Source organism: Sciurus carolinensis, chromosome 3 (assembly GCF_902686445.1).
Source record: "Sciurus carolinensis chromosome 3, mSciCar1.2, whole genome shotgun sequence".
In the NCBI taxonomy this organism is placed as follows: domain Eukaryota; kingdom Metazoa; phylum Chordata; class Mammalia; order Rodentia; family Sciuridae; genus Sciurus; species Sciurus carolinensis.
This window is the reverse complement of record NC_062215.1, coordinates 18,598,245-18,617,153: the sequence shown is the minus strand read 5'-3', so window position 1 is coordinate 18,617,153 and position 18,909 is coordinate 18,598,245. Positions and strand designations below refer to the sequence as shown.

The 18,909-nt window shown below is 39.6% G+C and overlaps 1 protein-coding gene across 6 annotated transcripts in view; it reads right to left on the bottom strand.

Moving 5' to 3' along the window:
* The window catches only part of Gpatch8 (G-patch domain containing 8), a 90,720-nt gene extending 76,947 nt beyond the window's left edge, over positions 1-13,773 (bottom strand). For 3 of the 6 annotated variants that reach the window (XM_047543719.1, XM_047543722.1, XM_047543718.1), the window contains exon 1: positions 13,675-13,721. Coding sequence is in view for 1 of the 6 variants with exons in the window: in XM_047543717.1 (XP_047399673.1) it covers positions 13,675-13,719 (45 nt within the window). In the remaining 5 variants the exon portion in view is untranslated. Of the gene's footprint in view, positions 1-13,674 lie in introns of all 6 variants that reach the window. The other 3 variants (XM_047543721.1, XM_047543720.1, XM_047543717.1) reach the window with 2 other exon arrangements.
* Between the last annotated feature and the right edge of the window lie 5,136 nt (positions 13,774-18,909).

Sequence of the window (18,909 nt, the reverse complement as noted above, 5' to 3'; positions counted from 1 at the left end):
ATATGGCTCAGTGGTTGAGTGCCCCTGAGTTCAATCCCTGGTAACCAACCCCCACAAAAAAAGATTTTTAAATGGTCCAGGCATGGTGGTGCCTGCCTGTAATCTAGGGACTTAGGAGGCTGAGGCAGGAGGATGGCAAGTTCAAGGCCAATGTCAGCAACTTAAAGATCAAGGATTCTGCCTCCAAAGGAGACAAATGTGAAAATGTCACTTAACATAAATTCAGCTGTGATAACTTAAATATATTAAATAGAGACAGAGATTGCACCCTAAATTGATCGATATAAGTAGAATCTTATTAGTTAACTAGTGATGATTTTGGTGTTCACAAAAATCCCACAGCTATGTCCTTTTCATGATTATCTGTATGGTAATTAGTAGAGAGAAATTAAAGTTGAAGAGGAATGAATTATCAGGACAACTATTATAATCCCTCAAATACCAAAATACAATTATGTTCCAGTGCAAAACTCCAAAGTCATTATGAAGGTATATTTGTCAAGGTAGGAGGATGAGATGTATATTTTATTTAACTTTTGTTGTTGATGATTTTAGTACTGATGACTGAACCCAGGGTCACTTTACCACTGAGCTACATCCCCAGCACTTATTTTTAATTTTGAAACAGGTTCTTGCTAAGTTGCTTAGGCTGCCCTTGAATTTTCAATTCTCCTGTTTTAGCCTCCAAAGTAGCTGGGACTACAGGCATGTGCCGTCTTGCGTGGCTCAGCAATTCTTAAAGGATTCAGAAAGGAGATAAATAATAGTTAGGAATTCCTCTGAAATTCATAGTAATGCTGCATTGTTTCTTTTCACTGGTTGGTATGATAGATTCCTCTATTCAGACATTTTGACCAAAATTCCACAACAGTCCACAGAAAAATAAGTGTATTTACAATATGTCACACAGACGGAAACTCACAACTAAAAGGTGATAATTGTAATTATATAAAACAAATTCAGATTCTGACTATCCATAACACAACCTTCATACTTGAAATATTCCTTAACTGGCATTGTAAGATACCTCAGAAACTAACAGTTCAACCTAAATAATCCACCACACAGCAGAGTCCCTAGGTCTGAAGATTTTTCTCAGATTCTACTAAGCCTCTCTTTCCTACATGACTGCCTTTATTTTTTTAAAACATGCAATACTTTTATTTTAGACATGCAAAAAAAGCTATTTCAGAATTTACTAATTTAAGTCATGTAACTGTCAGTATACATGTAACAAAAGAAGCAACATCTTATTACAGTTCAACACACAGCATCCAGGGCAGGCTAAATGCCTGTCTTTATTGAATCATCAATTCAAATATCACAATAACTTCTACATGTCACACTCTAACTCAATAAAAGAAAAATGAGTAAAACATGAAAGACTACATTCCAGGAGTTCTAAGTCCAGTGAGGTAAGAAATTATAAGAAGGAAGTATAAGTAGGAGAGATAAAACAAGAGAGAGATTAAAGACTGAGACTAGTCCAAAATAACTGAAAGTTCTTTGACCTGCTAGTTGTGTGACCTTAGTTAAGCTTTTAATTTGTAAAATGGGAGTTAACGATAGAGTATTCTTTATGGGTTAGTGGGGATTGCATGAGATAATACTGCATAACATACTGCCTAACACAGAGTAAGTGCTCTGTGCTCTATCAGCTGCTACTATTACTAACAGAAGTGTTATTACTCAAATAAGACCAAAGTGTTGTAGGAGCAAAGAAAATAAAACAATTAACTCTGCCTAGGGAAGATGTCAATGTCAGAAGTAACATCAAAATGAGTCTTTTTTTTAAGTTTAAAAATAAACAGATGGTGCAGATACTAAATAAGATATAAACAACTTTATGAGGGTAAATGTGAATATTTAGAAGAAATGAACAAATTCCTAGAAATATGTAACTTATCAAAATTAAGGTGGTGCTTGGTCCAAGACCATGGTAGTCACTGTTCTGCAGGAGGTGGCATCTAGCACTTGCCATAGAAAGCATGCTTCGTCCCCTGTAGCTAGCACCACGTGGTGGTGCAGTGTGCACTGTGATGCAGAAGGCTATGTGCCTATACCCAGGAAAGGGTTGCTGTGGTTCAGAGATGGCCTGTGTCCCCTAGGGCCTAGTGTGAGATGTCTTGGTAGGAGCTGGACTCTGCCCTCATAATTGGATTAATGCTGTCTTGTGGAAATGAGCACATTCTCACTTTTGTGGGCCAGCATTAGTTACCAAGAGAACAAGCTGTTATAAAGCCTTTGTGTTTTGCCTCTTTTGCAGGACCCTTGAACGAGCAGGAATTTGCTAGAGAAGAGCATATGCAAAAGCAAGAATAACCAAAGAACCTAATCATGTCCAATTAACAATAAAAATCCCAAGATACAGACAACAAGGAGAAAAAAGAAAGAGTACAGTTGTAACGGCATCAGATAGTTAAAGAGTTTTATAAGCCAGATTAGTGAGTTTGGATTTTACAATTAAGACGTCAGGAACCATAGGGAAAGTCACATCTTGAGAGAGAAGAGGTTCAAATCTGAGTTTACTAACTATATACACTCAATTTCTCTTAAGAAATTTGTAACAGTAAAATGGGGGATATCACGATCACCTGGTTTGGACGGTGTCTTGGATTAGATACATATATCTAAAATGCCTTGGTACTAAGACCTGGAATGCAATATGTGCTCCACAAATAGTAGCTGATACTATTCTCACTAGAAAACAGAGCAGTCAATTTTCCACATCGTAATAGTCAGGGGTAAGTTTGTAATATCCTCTAACTTTTTTTTTTTTTTTTTGCGGTGCTGGGGATTGAATGCAGGACCTTGTGCATGCGAGGCAGGCACTCTACCAACTGAGCTATCTCCCCAGCCCCAATATCCTCTAACTTTACAACAGCCAGTAGAAGTATCATCCTCTTCTCCAATGGACTCTGTTCTTGCTGTGGTAGTTGGTTTTTTGTTGTTGTTGTTTGTTTGTTTCTTTGTTTTGTTTTGTTTTGTTTGATGGTGCTAGGGATTAAACCCAGGGTCTCTGTATATGCTGGGCAAGGCACTTACACCCTAAGCCCCAATCTATGCTTTTATTGGAAATAAATGATCAGACTTTTGTCTGTTTTCTATCTTTTTATGATGCCAAGTTAACAAACAGGTACCCAATAATGTCAATAAAAAGCCATAAACAATCAATTAACTTTATTACACCTTTTTTTTTTTTTTTTTGCAGTGCTGGGGATTGAACCCAGCGACTTGTGCCTGCAATGCAAGCACTCAACCGACTGAGCTATCTTCCCAGCCCTCCAAGATGTTTTTAAAACAAAAAAATATCATCTCTAAAGACAAGTACACCAGCTGGGTGCACTGGCACCCGTCTATAATCCCAGCAGCTCTGGGAGGCTGAGGAAGGAGGATCATGAGTTCAAAGCCAGCCTCAGCAAAAGCAAGGCTAAGCAACTAGTGAGGCCCTGTCTACAAATAAAATACAAAAAAACAGGGCCGGGGATGTGGCTCGAGTGCCCTTGAGTTCAATCCCCGGTACCCTCCCCCACCCCAAACAGACAAGTATACCAACTATTTCTTTCTTTTCTTAGGAGGGGTGTGCGAGGGGAACCGGGGATTGAACTCAGTGGCACTCGACCACAGAGCCACATCCCCAGCCCTATTTCATATTTTATTTAGAGACAGGGTCTCACTGAGTTGCTTAGTACCTTGCCTTTGCTGAGGCTGGCTCTGAACTCGCAATCCCGAGAGACTGGGATTACAGGCAACTATTTCTTACAGATAACACTACCACACATGAGAAAAAATGCTTTGCAAACTAATATAGCACTAACACTCATCTCCTTGAAGAGAGGCCAATCTACACAGCACAGCAGAAAGAAACTACAACAGAAATCAGAAGATCAAAGTTTAAAACTCAGCTCTACAATAGTAAAGAGCCTGCCTGGCAAGCACAAGCCCCTGGGTCAGAGCCCCAGAACCTTAAAACAAACAAACCAAAAACAAACAAACAAAACACTGGGTGCAGTAATCCCAGTTACTCCAGAGGCTGAGGCAGGAGGATCACAGGTTCAAACTGGAGGACAGTCTGGGTAACTCAGCAAGACCCTGTCTCAGAACAAAAACAAAGGCTGAGGAGGCAGCTCAGTGGTATAGTGCTCCTGGGTTCAATCCCTATTACTGCAAAACAAAAGAAACAGAACAAGTAAGACTCAACTTGGCACCAGATAAACTATATACCTGAGATTCAATTTCCTCATCTATAAAATATGATTACTATCTTATTTAGTTCACTGAATTACTAGAACAATCAGAAAAGAATGAAATAAAGGCAATTCTTAAGCCATGACAGTATACAAGTATACCATATTACCATTCTCATCTCCAGGTTAAATGATCTTATAATATCCTGGTTCCTCAGTTCTTTAACTTCCTTTCCTACTTTAACTTCCTTTCCTACAACCATCTTGTCCCTCCATTGTACCTTAGTTATTTCACTCTCATGGTCATTAACAATAATTTCAACATTGTGCTATCCAACCACCAACTTCTATCTTCCCAGTTCATTCTCTTTAGTATACTCATACTAACAAGTCCCTCTAACAAATCTTAGGCCCCATCAGAACCTAAAATATATTGATCCTACCAACTTTTCACCTTCTCATCATTATCATCCATCTCCAAGAACCCCAAAGTCCTCATTCATTTCCCTACCAAGTTTAAAATCACACTGATCATTATTATTATCACTCCCCTGTATACAACCTCAATTCACAGGGATCCATTCACATTAACTTTTGTTAATGGAGACTGGTTATCAGAGCTTTAACTCTCTGGGTATAGCTTATCTAACACAACTAAACCTCAATCTTGCTATAATAAAGTCGGTAATTTGATGTTTATCCATGAACTAAAGCATCTTAAATCGCTAGTGCATTCCTGCTTAAAGCACCAAAATAAAACTTAACCTTTACAGCCCTAGCTTTTACTTTGTCCTCCCCCTTCCCTCTGGCCCAGTTCTGGAGATCCAACCCAGGGCCCTGGCACAGTAGACAAGCACAAACCACTGAGCTATATCCCCAGCTCCCACTTGTTTACTTCTGCCCTGGCTATTTTCTCCAAATAAATGTTTTCCCATTCTTTTCCTTTGCTAGGATGCAATGCCATCCTTCAAGAAATGCTAACTTCTTCATGAAGGCATATCTAATCATTCCACTTTAAGGGTTCTTTCCTTAATAGTTTTGCAATTTACTGACTATACAATTCATCTGTTAATCATGCCAGTCTTATGAATAACAAACTAAACATCATCATTACTTTTGTTACTTCTCAATCTAGAAGTCCTTGGGGGAGGAGGAACACTTCTTAACTCCTCCCCACAGACATATACACACTTCTTAGTACAATCACTTTTTCTTTTTTCTTTTTCCCTTTGGCAGTGCTAGAAATTAAACCTAGGGCCTTATACATGCAGTCAGACATTCTACCTCTTAGCTATACCCCAAGTCCCAAATATTTAACCAAGTTTTCAGAAATTGGTCTACATTTTTAGAAATTATTCTCAAGGTAAATATACCCCTTGGTATCTCTTGCACAGGTGGTACCCTAAAGTAATATTAAACCAATTAACATTCGAACCACTTTTGCCCTTTAAAATACCTCATAATTTTACTCATAATGACAAGTAAAATTATTGACACCACAGCATAAAATCTATAAGCATCTTCTTTAACTTCTATAGTAAAGACCTAGAGTAATGGGCTGGAGGTGTAGCTCGGTGGTACAGTCTATTCAGCATGTATGAAGCTCTGAGTTTAATCCTTAACACCAGAAAGAAAAAAAAATTGTTTTTAAAGACGTAGAGTAGCCAGGCATGGTGGTGCACACCTGTAATTCCAGCAACTTGGGAGGGTGAAGAAGGAGCATTGCAAGTTTGAGGTCTGTCCCAGAAACTTAGTGAGGCCCTAAGCAACTCAGTGAGACCCTGTCTCAAAATTAAAAATATAAAAGGGCCAGAAATGTAGCTCGGTGGTAAAATGCCCCTGGGTTTGACACCAGTACCAAAAAAAAAAAAAAAAAAAAAAGAAAGAAAACAAACAAAAAAAAAAAAACAACATACAAACCCTAGAGTATCAAATTAATTTCTCAATTTTGATCAGCACTGTCTACAAAAGTGATTAAGCAAAAATTAAGCTTTGCTTCCCTCATTAACTCTAGAAAAATAATGTTACATGATCCATAAGATAGGTGTTCACTTTTCCTACTATCATTATTAAAATGTCAGAAGATATGACCAATGACTTTTCTTATAAATTTTACACTGGAGAGCCATTTTGTATTTCATTCTATAGAACACTAAAATGAATTGTAATTCCCCTTTGAAATCAATGTAATTGCCAAAGAACAACAAAGATAACAACTAATAATTGGAACCTCAGGAAATGAGACCAACTGTAATATTACAAAGATATTTTCTGGTGGCTTTAGTGACATGCAATGCAGAATTTATCTCCCTTAAAATGTCACAAGAAAAGAATAATTAAGGAAAGTAACAGGAACCTCCTGTACTGCTCTCTAACAACTTCAATTCCTTACTATCTATAGCATTTACTCAAATACTATGTGCTACAAACCTACCTACAATGCAAGAACAACTTGAGCTATGTTCTCTTCTATTCATTCCTAAATTAAGTATAAAATACTAACCATTGTTTAAAACTCAAAGAAATCATTTAGTATAAGCATGTCAATACAGCATATTCTTTCTTTCAGCTTGGGCATATTTAACTTTTTGCACTAACACTATGCATTAAGAAAATTTGGTTAGGCTTCCACAGTTAAAGGGACAATTCATTTTTTATAAACAGAAAATCACTACAACATCTCCTGGTATTCACTGCAATATCAAATCAATGACTTCTTTCAGAATTTGTGGCGGTCATTTGTAATTCCTTTGGTAATTACCATGAATCTGCTTTCACTAATGCTAAATGGCAATGCTAATATGAAGAGAATTAATGCCAAACATACAAGCAAAAAGTATCAGGCTGTTTCAGGGGAGGAACTTAATAGAATTCAAGAACTGGACTGACGCACACCTATAATCCAAGTGGCTAAGAAGGCTGAGGCAGGAAGATTATAAATTCAAAGCCAGCCTCAGCAACTTACTGAGACTGTGTCTCAAAATAAATGTGACTCAGTGATTGAATGCCCCTGGGTTCGATCCCTGATATTAAAAAAAAAGAAAGAAAGAAAATTAGATGTATACCTCAAGCTAAAACCCATTTTCACTAATGAAATATTAGAAACTGATTAAGTCATAAGAACAAAGACAAAACCTCTACACAGGTTTCAGATCGATAATTCAAAATCTCGTGAATTTCTGCTACTCCCTTTCAGAACACAGTTTTTTTTCTTTTCTTTGCATTGCTGGGGATCAAACCCAGGGCCTCACACATGCCAGGCAAGTACCCTATCATGAGCTCCACTCTCCAGCTCCTAAAAGAATTTTATCATGAGACTGGGAGTATAGCTCAATGATGGTGCATGTGCTTAGCAAGCTTAAGGCCCTGGAGTTAATTCCTGGCACCAAAAATAAGAATTTTTTCAAGATGGGCAGTGGTACAGACCTGTAATCCCAGCAACTCAGGAGGCTGAGGGAGGAGGATCACAAGTTCAAGGCTAGCCTGGGCAACTTAGCAAAACTCAGTCTCAAAAAAATTTGAAAAAAAAAAATTTTTTTAGGGGGGCTAGGGAGATAGCTCAGTCGGTAGAGTGCTTGCCTTGCAAGCACAAGGCCCTGGGTTCGATCCCCAGCACCCAAAAAAAAAAAAAAAAAAAAAAAATTTTTTTAAATAGCTGGGGATATAGCTGTTAGTAGAGTGCTTGCCTTACATGCACAAGGCCCTGGGTTTAATCTCTAGCACAACTAAATAAATAAATAAATAAATAAATAAATAAATTTTTGTAGGCCCAAAAGAAATCATTTGGAAATGTATCTTAGCTATAAAGCAGCACAATCACTAAGGCTAATTATGTTTTTTTTAAATATTTTTAAGTCAAAATTTATCATGTTCATTATATAACATATCATTAAGACCCTATAAAATGTGATAAAAGGATCACTCTGCAGAGTAGTCTAATGACTTGCACACGAGAGAAGATGGAATAGGGACTTCTGTTTTTCTATATTTTTGACTGTACTAGAACAGCCCTGAAATAATAATTAAGAATATTTTTGTCCAGAGTTGCTTTTTCTTGCCTCTCATGCCTAAGTATACCACCACATGAAGCCTACAATTACAGTTCTTCACAACTCCAATATAACCCCCCCCAAAAAATCTTATGTCTCTGTGGTGTTATTCCTTAATATGTCCCACATTTTCAAGTGTTTCCTACTTCAACTATATACCCTTCACTCTTTAAATCACCTTCAGGGAAGCTTCCCTATGTTGATCTTACTTTGGTCACTCTTGAATATATTAGCCAATAATACTATCGTTTTGCATTTGTTAATAATCATACCAATTCATCATCATCATTTTGAAACTGGTACAGTTCCAACCCTTGCCACCTATCATACTAACGGAATGGAAACAGTAATTGTTTTGCCTAAGTTTCAGGATCCCAAGCAAAACTGACACTGATTTTTATAGCTTGTGGCATTTCTTCCAAAGAGACACAGGAAACAATTAAAACACTCACCCATATGCTATCTCTGGCATGCCTGCTTTAGAATGCCAATTCTATTACATAGAACCACACAATGTACTAATCTGCTTCTGTGACTTAAGTATCTTAAAACTGTTAGCCTTTTCATTTAATGGTTTCAAATAAGAAAAATCTGAAAGTCATACCCTGGAACCATATAGGAAATACAATAAGGGGGAAAGAGGTATAGTTCAGTGGTAAAACACTTGCCTACCATGCACAAGACTGGTGCCAGCACTTAAAAAAAAAAAAACAAGATGGAATCCTACAATATACTACATAAAAAGTAATACATTAACTTATTTGTTGCTATTTAACATTATGCTCACTTAGATGAATTCTAGAAAGTTCCTGGGCAACTTTTACCTTTTTTTTGTGGTACTGGGGATTTAACCTGGGTACAACCTCAGTCTTTTTATTTTTTATTTACAGAGAGGGTCTCACTAAGGTGCTTACGGTCTCAAATTGCTGAGGCTGGCCTCAAGTTTGATATCCTCCTGCCTCAGCATCCCATGTCTCTGGGATTACAGGCATGTGTCACCATGCCTGGCCTCACTGATCTATTACTGTCATTAAAAATCTAAAGAAGACTGAGTACAGCAACCATCAGTCTTCTGTGGATGACTTACTAAAGAACATTACTTCACTAGCATTCAGCTGCATCACCATTAATGGCTGCACGACAATAAAAAAATAATAAAAAGATAAACAACTTACCACCGCCTCAACCTGTGCTAGAGATCCAACCCAGGGCCTTGCAAATTGTAGGCAATTGCTCTACCAAAGCACTGTATCTTAATAGCATCTTAGAGCTATACAACAACATAGATAAAACTAACTTTAATGGATCTGAAATTCAAAATGGCTACTACATCTGTATCTTAAATTATGTTATGTATTTTCCATTAGTTTGTATAACACTTTGATCTGTAAATAAGTCTTATTTGGTAAATACAGACAGAAGTCACATCTTATTCAGAAACTGGTCAGATTCTTAAAGGAATAGCTAAAACTCAAAACATTTTTAAAAAATCAGCCAAGATAACGTAGATTTAAAAAGCTAGAGGCGGGGGGCTGGGGTTGTAGCTCAATGGTAGAGTGCTTGCCTAGCTTGGGTGAGGTACCGGGTTCAATTCTCAGCACAATAAATAATAAATAAATAAATAAATAAATAATAAAGGTATTGTGTCCTAGGGGAGGATGTAGTGGTAGAACACTTGCCTAGTACACACAAGACCCTGGATCTGATGCCCAGTAAAACAAAAATAAATACATAAATGAATATGTAAATATATCAAATCAACTTTTAAAAAGTTAGGAGGCTGGAAGTGTAGCTCAAAGGTAGAGCACATGCCTAGCATGCACAAGGCCCTGAGCTTGATTCCTTGCAAGGGAATAAACCTTGACAAAAGGATGTCTAAACTAAATCAGTTAACAATATAATATATCCTTGACACAGTATAACTTATCAGTGTCAAGAAGCCTCCCTAGAAGTCCCTGGCAGATCAAAAAGAAACAGATCTGGACAAAACAGAACACAGTAAAAACTGCAATTGTATCACCTTTCTATAAGTTCACTTATACTTTGTGACCTGTAAGTTTATCCTCCACATTTGATGACTCATGTACAGCTATAAAAAATATATAATTGCCAGCAGAGATAATTTGAGCACAGGAGTCAAAAAGTCATTCTGTATTCAGGTTCTGCCATTTATCGGATGTGTTATACACATCTGTTTCCTTAACTTTCTATGCCTCAGCTATTTCATCTGAAAATTGGAGTGGTACCTACCTTATAGGGTTATTGTAAAGATTATGATGACACACATAAATCTTATAGAATAGTATCTGGGTCTTGTTTTGTTTTGGGGTATCCAGATTGAACCTAAAAACACTTTACCACTGAGCTACATACATCCCCAACCTTTTTTACTTTGTAACAGGGTTTTACTAAGTTGCTTACCTCTCCAAGTTCTTGAGGCTGGCTTTGATCCTCCTGTCTCTGCTTCTCAAGTCACTGAGATTACAAGCATGCACCACTCCAGGCACCTCTTTATTATTATAATAGTAACCAAATTTTTTTTAAAAATGTATATCACTGGTAACAATTACTCTTTATATTCATAAGGGCTTCAAATGGCATACCAACGTTAAGTTTCTCACTATATTAGACAAAACAACTGAGCTGAGGTCTAGTTCAGTGGTACATTCCTTGTCTAGCACCTGTGAAGTCTTGTGTTTGACCCTAGCACAAAAAAAATTGAAACTTTCAATATTCACAAAAATCTAATAAGCCCAACTCTTTTCTACCACGTTCAAATTCAAGAGAGAACATTCAAACTCTCCAAAATTTGCACTTGATAGTAAATTGGGAAAGAGTGAAATTTTAAAATCTTAAATTATATTGCCAAATTAAAGACAAAGAAAATGAGAGTCATTTGGAACTTACCAGAGAAGATGAACAGAGAAATTTCCAATGCTATGAGATCTGCTTAAAGCAACAAGATCTATCTATTGTGTTTGGAAACCTACTATGGGTTTGTTTTCAAGTGTAGTCAGTGGTTTCAACTCATTTATCACTTAAACCTTAAAAGGAGGCCACATTTAATCTTGAATAACATGAACTTGAAAAATGTTTCAGATACATTATTTGCAGGAGCATCCTATTACATTTCATTTTTTTCTCCAATATTAAACAAGGGCATCATTAATGAAAGTCAATCTATATTTTCCCCTTTAGTAAGCCACCCAGAAAAAAAATACCAGTTTTCTCCTCCCTACTCAACCCCCATGCTGGGGACAAACCCAAGGCCTTATGCATGCTAGGCAGGTGTTCTACCACTGAGCTACACCCGCAGCCATTAAGGATTTTTAAGTGAATGCTTTTCAGAAATGTTAGCATAATAGTTTACAAAAGGGGCAGGGGATGTAGCTCAGTTGTAGAGTTCCTGCTTAGCACGCACAAAGTCCTGGGTTAGATACCAATCACCACCAAAAAGCGTGGAGTCAAGGGGGGGTGTGGGGGGGGATGGTTTGTCACAAAAATTTTAACATCTTTTAATTGTCTAAAAGGCTTCCATTCCCAATACTCTATTTACCCAAAATGCTGGAACATATGAATTTAAAAAAAACATTTTCCTGGCTGAACCAACACAGCAGAGGTGGGTTATTTCAACATAAAAGCAGAAAATTAAATTGTATGTATCTTCAAATGACCACTAAAACAATTAAAATCAGGTCGTATAGTAACCCCCCCAGAAGACAGCCATCTCAGAAACTAGGTACTGAAAAGGATAACCTCAATTGTGAATGTGTGTGTATGTGTGTGTGTGTGTGTGTAACAGCATTCACACCCTGCTGCCTACAGTTTCAAAATCTTCATTCAACATCCGCAAACCCTGTTTGTTTGATAGGCCTGCTGAAATTCTGTTTGACAGTCACTTTTCTCCAAAACTTAAAACTGTCCATATTTGTTTTCAATTGTATTAGGTCACCTTGGAATTCTCTTTTCTAAAAGGCATCTGAAGGTTTTTCATTATCAATATGTCTCCTTAAAAAATTATCAAAAAGAGTTTCACACATTGTATCCCACTCATGTTTTCTGGTGCGTGCTTAAAACAAAGTCTTTCTCAGGGGTCAAATGGCTAGCATGAACTGCTCCAAACTTCAGTGGACCTTCCTGGTATTCTTAAAATACCCCTGAGATTCTGTATTGTGCTGCAGCTACTGAGCAGACGCATGATCACAAGGCTTTTCAACAGCCCCCAGATCCCTTAATGCTGCAAAACTTCTCATAGTGTTCCATGTACTACACTGTTAACAGAGTTGGTTTTAAACTGTTAAACTGCTTTACCTGTTTATTTACCAACCCAAACATCTCAGGGAATTCGAACCCTTCAACTGCTTTCTGAGACACATCTAGAACATCCCGGTGTTGCTTTGAGGAAGATCTGCAGCGAGATTAAAAACTTGAGTCCTGAGGTTCATCCCCTGACCCAAATTGCTGTTGCCAGGATATGCGGTAGTAATGCAGTGGTTTCTTTGGGACTCAGAGGACGTATTTTACCTAGAAATAGCCAATCTCCACTAAATCTCTTTCAGTCTCTGATATTTCTGCGGAAACAATGCCCAACAGTAATATATTTTAAACAGCCAAAAGACGAGTTTTCTATTCAGCCTTTTTTTTTTTTTTTTTTCCCTAAATAAAACTTGCCATCACAAGGGTATTTTTCCATACCAACGTCTGGAGGAAAAAAAAAAAAAAATCTTGCTATTGGCACTTGTTATCACACACTTGGAAAGGCCATTATCATTATGCTTCTTACAAATCTCCTTTCGAGGTAGGATTTGCAGTTAAGCTGGTAGCGGCCCACACTCCTATAACTTATTGTTTTCCAAGCCCAAATAACGGCCTAATAACAACAGCCCTTTCAATAACCCGGAGAAATTTCAATCTTCGACTAACAAAAAAAGCGTCTAATAACTAAAGTACCCTTTTCCCGGATGAGAAAAAAAGGAAAATTAAGACAATAGAAGAATATATCTATCACAGTGAAGAAAAAGCGGAGGATAACCCCAAGAAGATCCGTGTGAGCGAAACCTGGCAGGCGTTGGGAAGCCCTGGCCTCAGCAGCACTCGCCCCAAGCCTTTCCAACCCAGCCAACGCTCTTTTCCCCTGGGAGCCAGTCCAGCGCCCGCGCAGGACCCTGATCCGACGAAAGCACAGCCCCCCACAAAAGCGCCCGGCTGGGGTTCCGACACGCAAAGCCAAACCTGGGTTTAAAAAGATAAGAGAATGCGGGTAAGAGATGCGGCCTCGGCTCAAGCTGAGAGGCCCCTGGAGAAATCCGAGCAGAAGAGCGAGGCGGTTCGCCAGCCCGAGCAGTGCCCAGAAGGAAAGCCAGTCAGGCGACAGGGACGAGGGAGATTCCGGGAGCCGCTAGAGGCTTCCCCGGATCCTCGGCGAGGCCCGTGTTTACCTGAAAGTCTCGGTCCTCGTTGAAGCGGGAGAAGCGGTCCGCCATTTTGCCGCCTTCACTCCTCTCAGGACGACGCTCTCCGGTTCGCTCCTTCCCTCCCGCGACGCCCGCCCCCTCCCTGGTTCCCCGCCTCCTCCCACGCCCACCGGGCGCGCGCAACCGAGGGAGTGAGCGAGCGAGAACGCGCGTCCTGACGGGAGCCGCGTCGGCGCAGGCGCCTCCCAGCCCCGGAGGCGGAACCCCCCTCCAAGTCCCCGCTCCGCGAACCCCCAGAGCAACTCGGGGGACCGCGCGTGCGCCCTCGCGCCCGAAAGATAGAAGCACTTCCGGAGGGAAAGGTCAGAAGGGCAAGGTGCGGCTCGCTCTGGACGTTTTCCTTTTACCCTCTCCGATGGTTTCTTTTCTCACAGTTGTTTTTCTGTGTTCGCAGAAGTCTATCTTCTTCGTTATTCACCAAATGACAGCATCATGTAGGGACTGGAAATGCAGACTTTAGAACCAGACTAGTTTCTATCTTTTTAAGTGTATTTTTTAATGGACACATAATATTCGTACTTATTTCTAGGGTCCATACAGTATGACAGTTCGATACCTGTATACAACGTGTAATGATCAAATCACGGTAACTGGACTATTTAGTGTCCGATCTTCTTTCACCCTGAAGACGGAAGAGGAAGAATCCTTTCTCCCATAGGACTTATATTCCAGGGAGGGAAGTCAGATAACTAGTAAAATAATTACATAACTGAACATTAACGACAAAACTGAGTGCCGTGGTGAGAAGGACCACCTCTAAAACGACCTTGGTCCTAAGGCTCCCAGCCTTGGGGCAGAGGGAACACTAGACTTAACAGCCCAAGACTGCAAAGAGCTTGACATTTTCGAGAAATCCTTGGAGAGAAGTATTTCTCAAGGGACTGAAGTTGATCCAAATCAATTAAAGTTCTCTGGGTTTCAGTTTACTTTGTGTGTGCGCCCGCGCTGGGGATTGAATCCAGAGCCTGGCGGGAGAACTGGGGATTGAACCCTGGGGTGCTTTACCACTGAGCTACAACCCCAGCCCTTTTTATTTTTTTGTGCCAGGTGCCTCTTGTTAGGCGGGCCTCCAATTTGTGATTCTCCTGCCTCAGCCTCCCAAATCACTGGGATTACTGTTGTGTCACCCTACTCTGACATGCGTCCTTTTTATAAACTGAAAATTGAATTTAGTAATTAATCTCTACTGTGCCTGCCCAGTGCTGACTTTCTGTGGGTCAGGAATCAGTTTTTCCATCCTATACCCTTCCTGAGGACCTCACCCAGTACTCCAGCACCCCTAGCCAAAATACATAGGAAGGGTGGCAGGACTTCCCTGGTTTTGAAAAGAGTAGTTGACAGAAATCATAATGGAAAAATGATCCTTACTCTACCCTGAAAGAATCAAATGGAATGTAATTTTTTAGAAGAAGGTTGTGTATCCTTCACCCTCTTGTGATCCTCAGCCCCCACACAACTTCCAGGCCTTGCAGAATACAGTAAGAATTCCCTATCTAAGGGGAGGCAGGGCACACAATTCAAACATTGTAAAGAGGCTTTAGGATAACTGATTAGATCAGATCACATGGCTACACACCACACATTTACCTCCTCTCTCAAAACCCCACTACAATAACAGAGGAATGAGAACAGCATAAACACGTGGGCAAAGAGCCCTGGCGAAGGATCAATATCAGACAAGATTTATCAATAACATTGTGGAAACTGGAGAACATGGATAAGTTCTGGAGTGCAGGATGCCAGGAAAGTTTATTAAAACTGAGGAGTACCAGAAAGGCCTAGGTATTGGCAGCACCTGGTACCACTGATGGTGAGGGTCTGGATTGGGCTGAAAGCAAAGGGTTGGTTACAAGGCAGGCTGGGGAGCAGTTAAACTCTAAATCCCTTTTACCATCTAGGTGGCAGCTGGAGGGTTTTTCTATTGAAAGACCAAACCAGGTAGACTCTGGACTTTAGCATACCTGGCACAACTGAAGAGGAAATATCTGGTGAACTGGGAAGATTTGGCAAAGGCCCAGTCTGGTCAGAGAGTCAGAACTTCTCCCAGCAAGAGACCATAGGAATCTTCTTGGGAAAATTGTTTTAGGGAAGAAAAATCTTCATGTATCCACAACGGGGTGGCAGGGGGGAGGTATCCCTCCCCAACATGAAGATCATGTTCTTGCCCAAATACCCCACAGAGAAGTGCATCATTCAGGAAGTCCCATTCATACAAAACTTCCACTCAGCTTTTTAGTCCCTCCCTCTTAGGTATAAAATAAATATATTGCCAAGAATTATTAGTCATCTGAAGGGAACATGTACAAGGAAAGAAACACCAGATACACACACACCCCAAAAAGAAAAAAAAATTTCCAGAGGAACCAGAGATAATGAAAAAAGATGAAGAGAATGGAGGAAGGAGGGACTGTATAGAGGGAAAAGAGGGGTGGGGGGGGAAATAACGGAATGAATCAAATGTCATTACCCTATGTAAATGGTATGCTGTTACTCCATGTACAATCAGAAACATGAATCCCATTTGTTTACAATAAAAATAAATAAATAAAAGAGATGAAGAAACCATCAGAAGAATTATAATAACCATGGAGACATAAGATGGCATCAGAGAACTAGCGAACACATCAAGGAGCATGAGATGTCAGAAAAGAAAAAAAAAGTATTCAAAGGTTAAGAGAGAACTTTTGGAAATTAGAAATTTTTGTTCAGTTGACTTTGGCGGTCTTTCATGGCATTTACATTTGGAAAGAGTTCAGGTCCATTGTTTTGTAAAGTGTCCCTCAATTGGGATTTGTCTGGCTCCTGATTAAATTCAGGTTAAACATTCCTTACAATACTAAATAGGTGATGTTGTATCAGTGAGGAGGCACATAGTATCGGTTTGTCTCCATATTAGTAATGTTGAGTTTCATTTTTTTTGTCTAAGGGGTTGTCAGTTCAACTGCTACATTGTAAAGGATGGTAACTTTGAAAACATGTGACTATCTTATTTTTCAATCAGCTTTCACTGGATGGTTTTATCATCCACATATGATCTTTGCCTGAATTCTTTATTACAAACAATAATTACAAAATTATGACCCTAATTCTATCATTTCTTTTACAATAGGAATTCTATAATGAGGAATTTTCTCCTCTCTTTTTCACCCTTTTAGGGTATCACTCTGGTTTTGTGGCTGCTGCTTGTGTTTTATAAACCAATGTAATCATTATTTGGGGGATTGAACTCAGGGGCACTCAACCACTGAACCACATCCCCAGCCCTATTTTGTGGGGTTTTTTAAAAAATATTTTCTTTTTAGTTGTAGATGGACCTTTTATTATTTTATTTATTTGCATGCAGTGCTGAGGATCAAAATCAGTGCCTCATGTGTGCTAGGCAAGCGCTCTACCACTGAGCCCCAACCCCAGCCTTATGTTATGTTTTATTTAGACACAGGGTCTCACTGAGTTGCTTAGTGCCTCGCTGTTGCTGAGGCTGGCTTTGAACTCTTGATCCTCCTGTCTCAGCCTCCTGAGTCGCTGGGTTTATGGGTCTGCACCACCACATTTAGTCACTGCAACCATTTTGAGGAATATGATGTGGAGGCTCCAACAGTTGGAATCATTTGACCAAGGTCATGCAGTAGTCAGTGAAGAGCTAGAACCAGAACTCTGTGTTCTCATTTTACCACCATTTTCTTCCTCCTCCTTCCTTTCTCCTCTCCCTCCCCTTCCTCCTCCTCTTCTTTTTCCTTTTTCTTTTTGATACTGGGGATTGAACCCCAGGGGTGCTAGACCACTGAGCTATATCCCCAGTCCTTTTTATTTTTTGAGACAGTCTTGCTAAGTTGTTGAGACTGGCTTGTGATCCTCATGCTTCAGCCTCCTGAGTTGATGGGATTACAGGCATTTGCCACTGCAATTGGCATTTTCTTTTGAGATAAAGTCATGCTGTGTTGCCCACGCTGGCCTCAAATTCCTGGGCTCAAGTGATCCTCCTGTCTCAGCCTCCTGCATGGCTGGGACACATATCTCTGCACCCAACTCTCACTACTGCCTCTCTTAAACTGATAACATAGTTCATAGGTGTGATAGCATTTTTGTCCCAAAATGATGCAAAGAGGTGGTAGCATAATTATCCTCATTGGGCAAATAGAGAGGCAAAGCTCAGAGAGGTCAAATAATTTATTCTTGGTCACATTACTAAAAGATTTGAATGTGGTCTGTCAATAAAAATAAAGGAACTTAGAGAGGCTGCCTTTGCTAGACTTGCAAGATGCCTAATGGATAACTAAAAGTAGGATAAATCTTGTCAACTCTGTCTTCATTTTGAATCTGTCTCCTTCATTACCTTAAACTTTGTGATCTGCTCAGTGTTGTACATAGACATGTTAATCATTCAAGAAATGTTCATGTAAAAATTGGTAGGGCTAGGAATGCAGCTTGGTAATACACTGCTTGCCTACCATGCACAAGGCCCTGGGATCAATTCCCAGTACTGAAATAAATGAATAAATAAATAAATGTAATACATGTCTTATTAAGCCTAAATTTACCTAACCTATCTCACCCCCCTTTAAGACAGAGACAAGATTTGCAGGAACATTTACAGCATCCTGTTTCAGACCCCTGGATGATGCCTAGACGTCTCCAGTCACTACCCCACACCTTCTTGGAACAGCTGAGCCTTGCAGGCACATCACCCCATGATGAGACTGTCCCCCTACCGAAACAGGAGCAATAGACTCATGAGAACCGGATTTCCTCTTTCTAGGATCACAGGTCTGATAGATAAGCATCCTAAACAGCAAATGAAGATTGCCCTCTCAACTGATAAGGACTTCTCTGGAGCCACCTGGCAGAACCAGAACTGAGATAATGATCAACCAGACCACAATTTGACCAAGACTGCTTAATTATGCATACTTCTTGACCCCTGCCCTAATTCTTCTTCTATTTAAACCCAAAGCTCATGTCAACACTCCAGATAAAGGCCTGAGATGCTTGATCTCACTTTGCCTTGCCAATATGGCTATTTTGATTAAGGCTCCTTTACTGATTTTCATCACCATTAACTTTTTCTATTTGGTTTTTAGGGCAAGTACCTGAACCTGATTTTTTTTTTTTTCTTTTCTTTTCTTTTTTAACCAGGGATCGAAGCCAGGGGTGCCTAACCACTGAACCCTCTTTTATATTTTATGTAGAGATAGGGTCTTC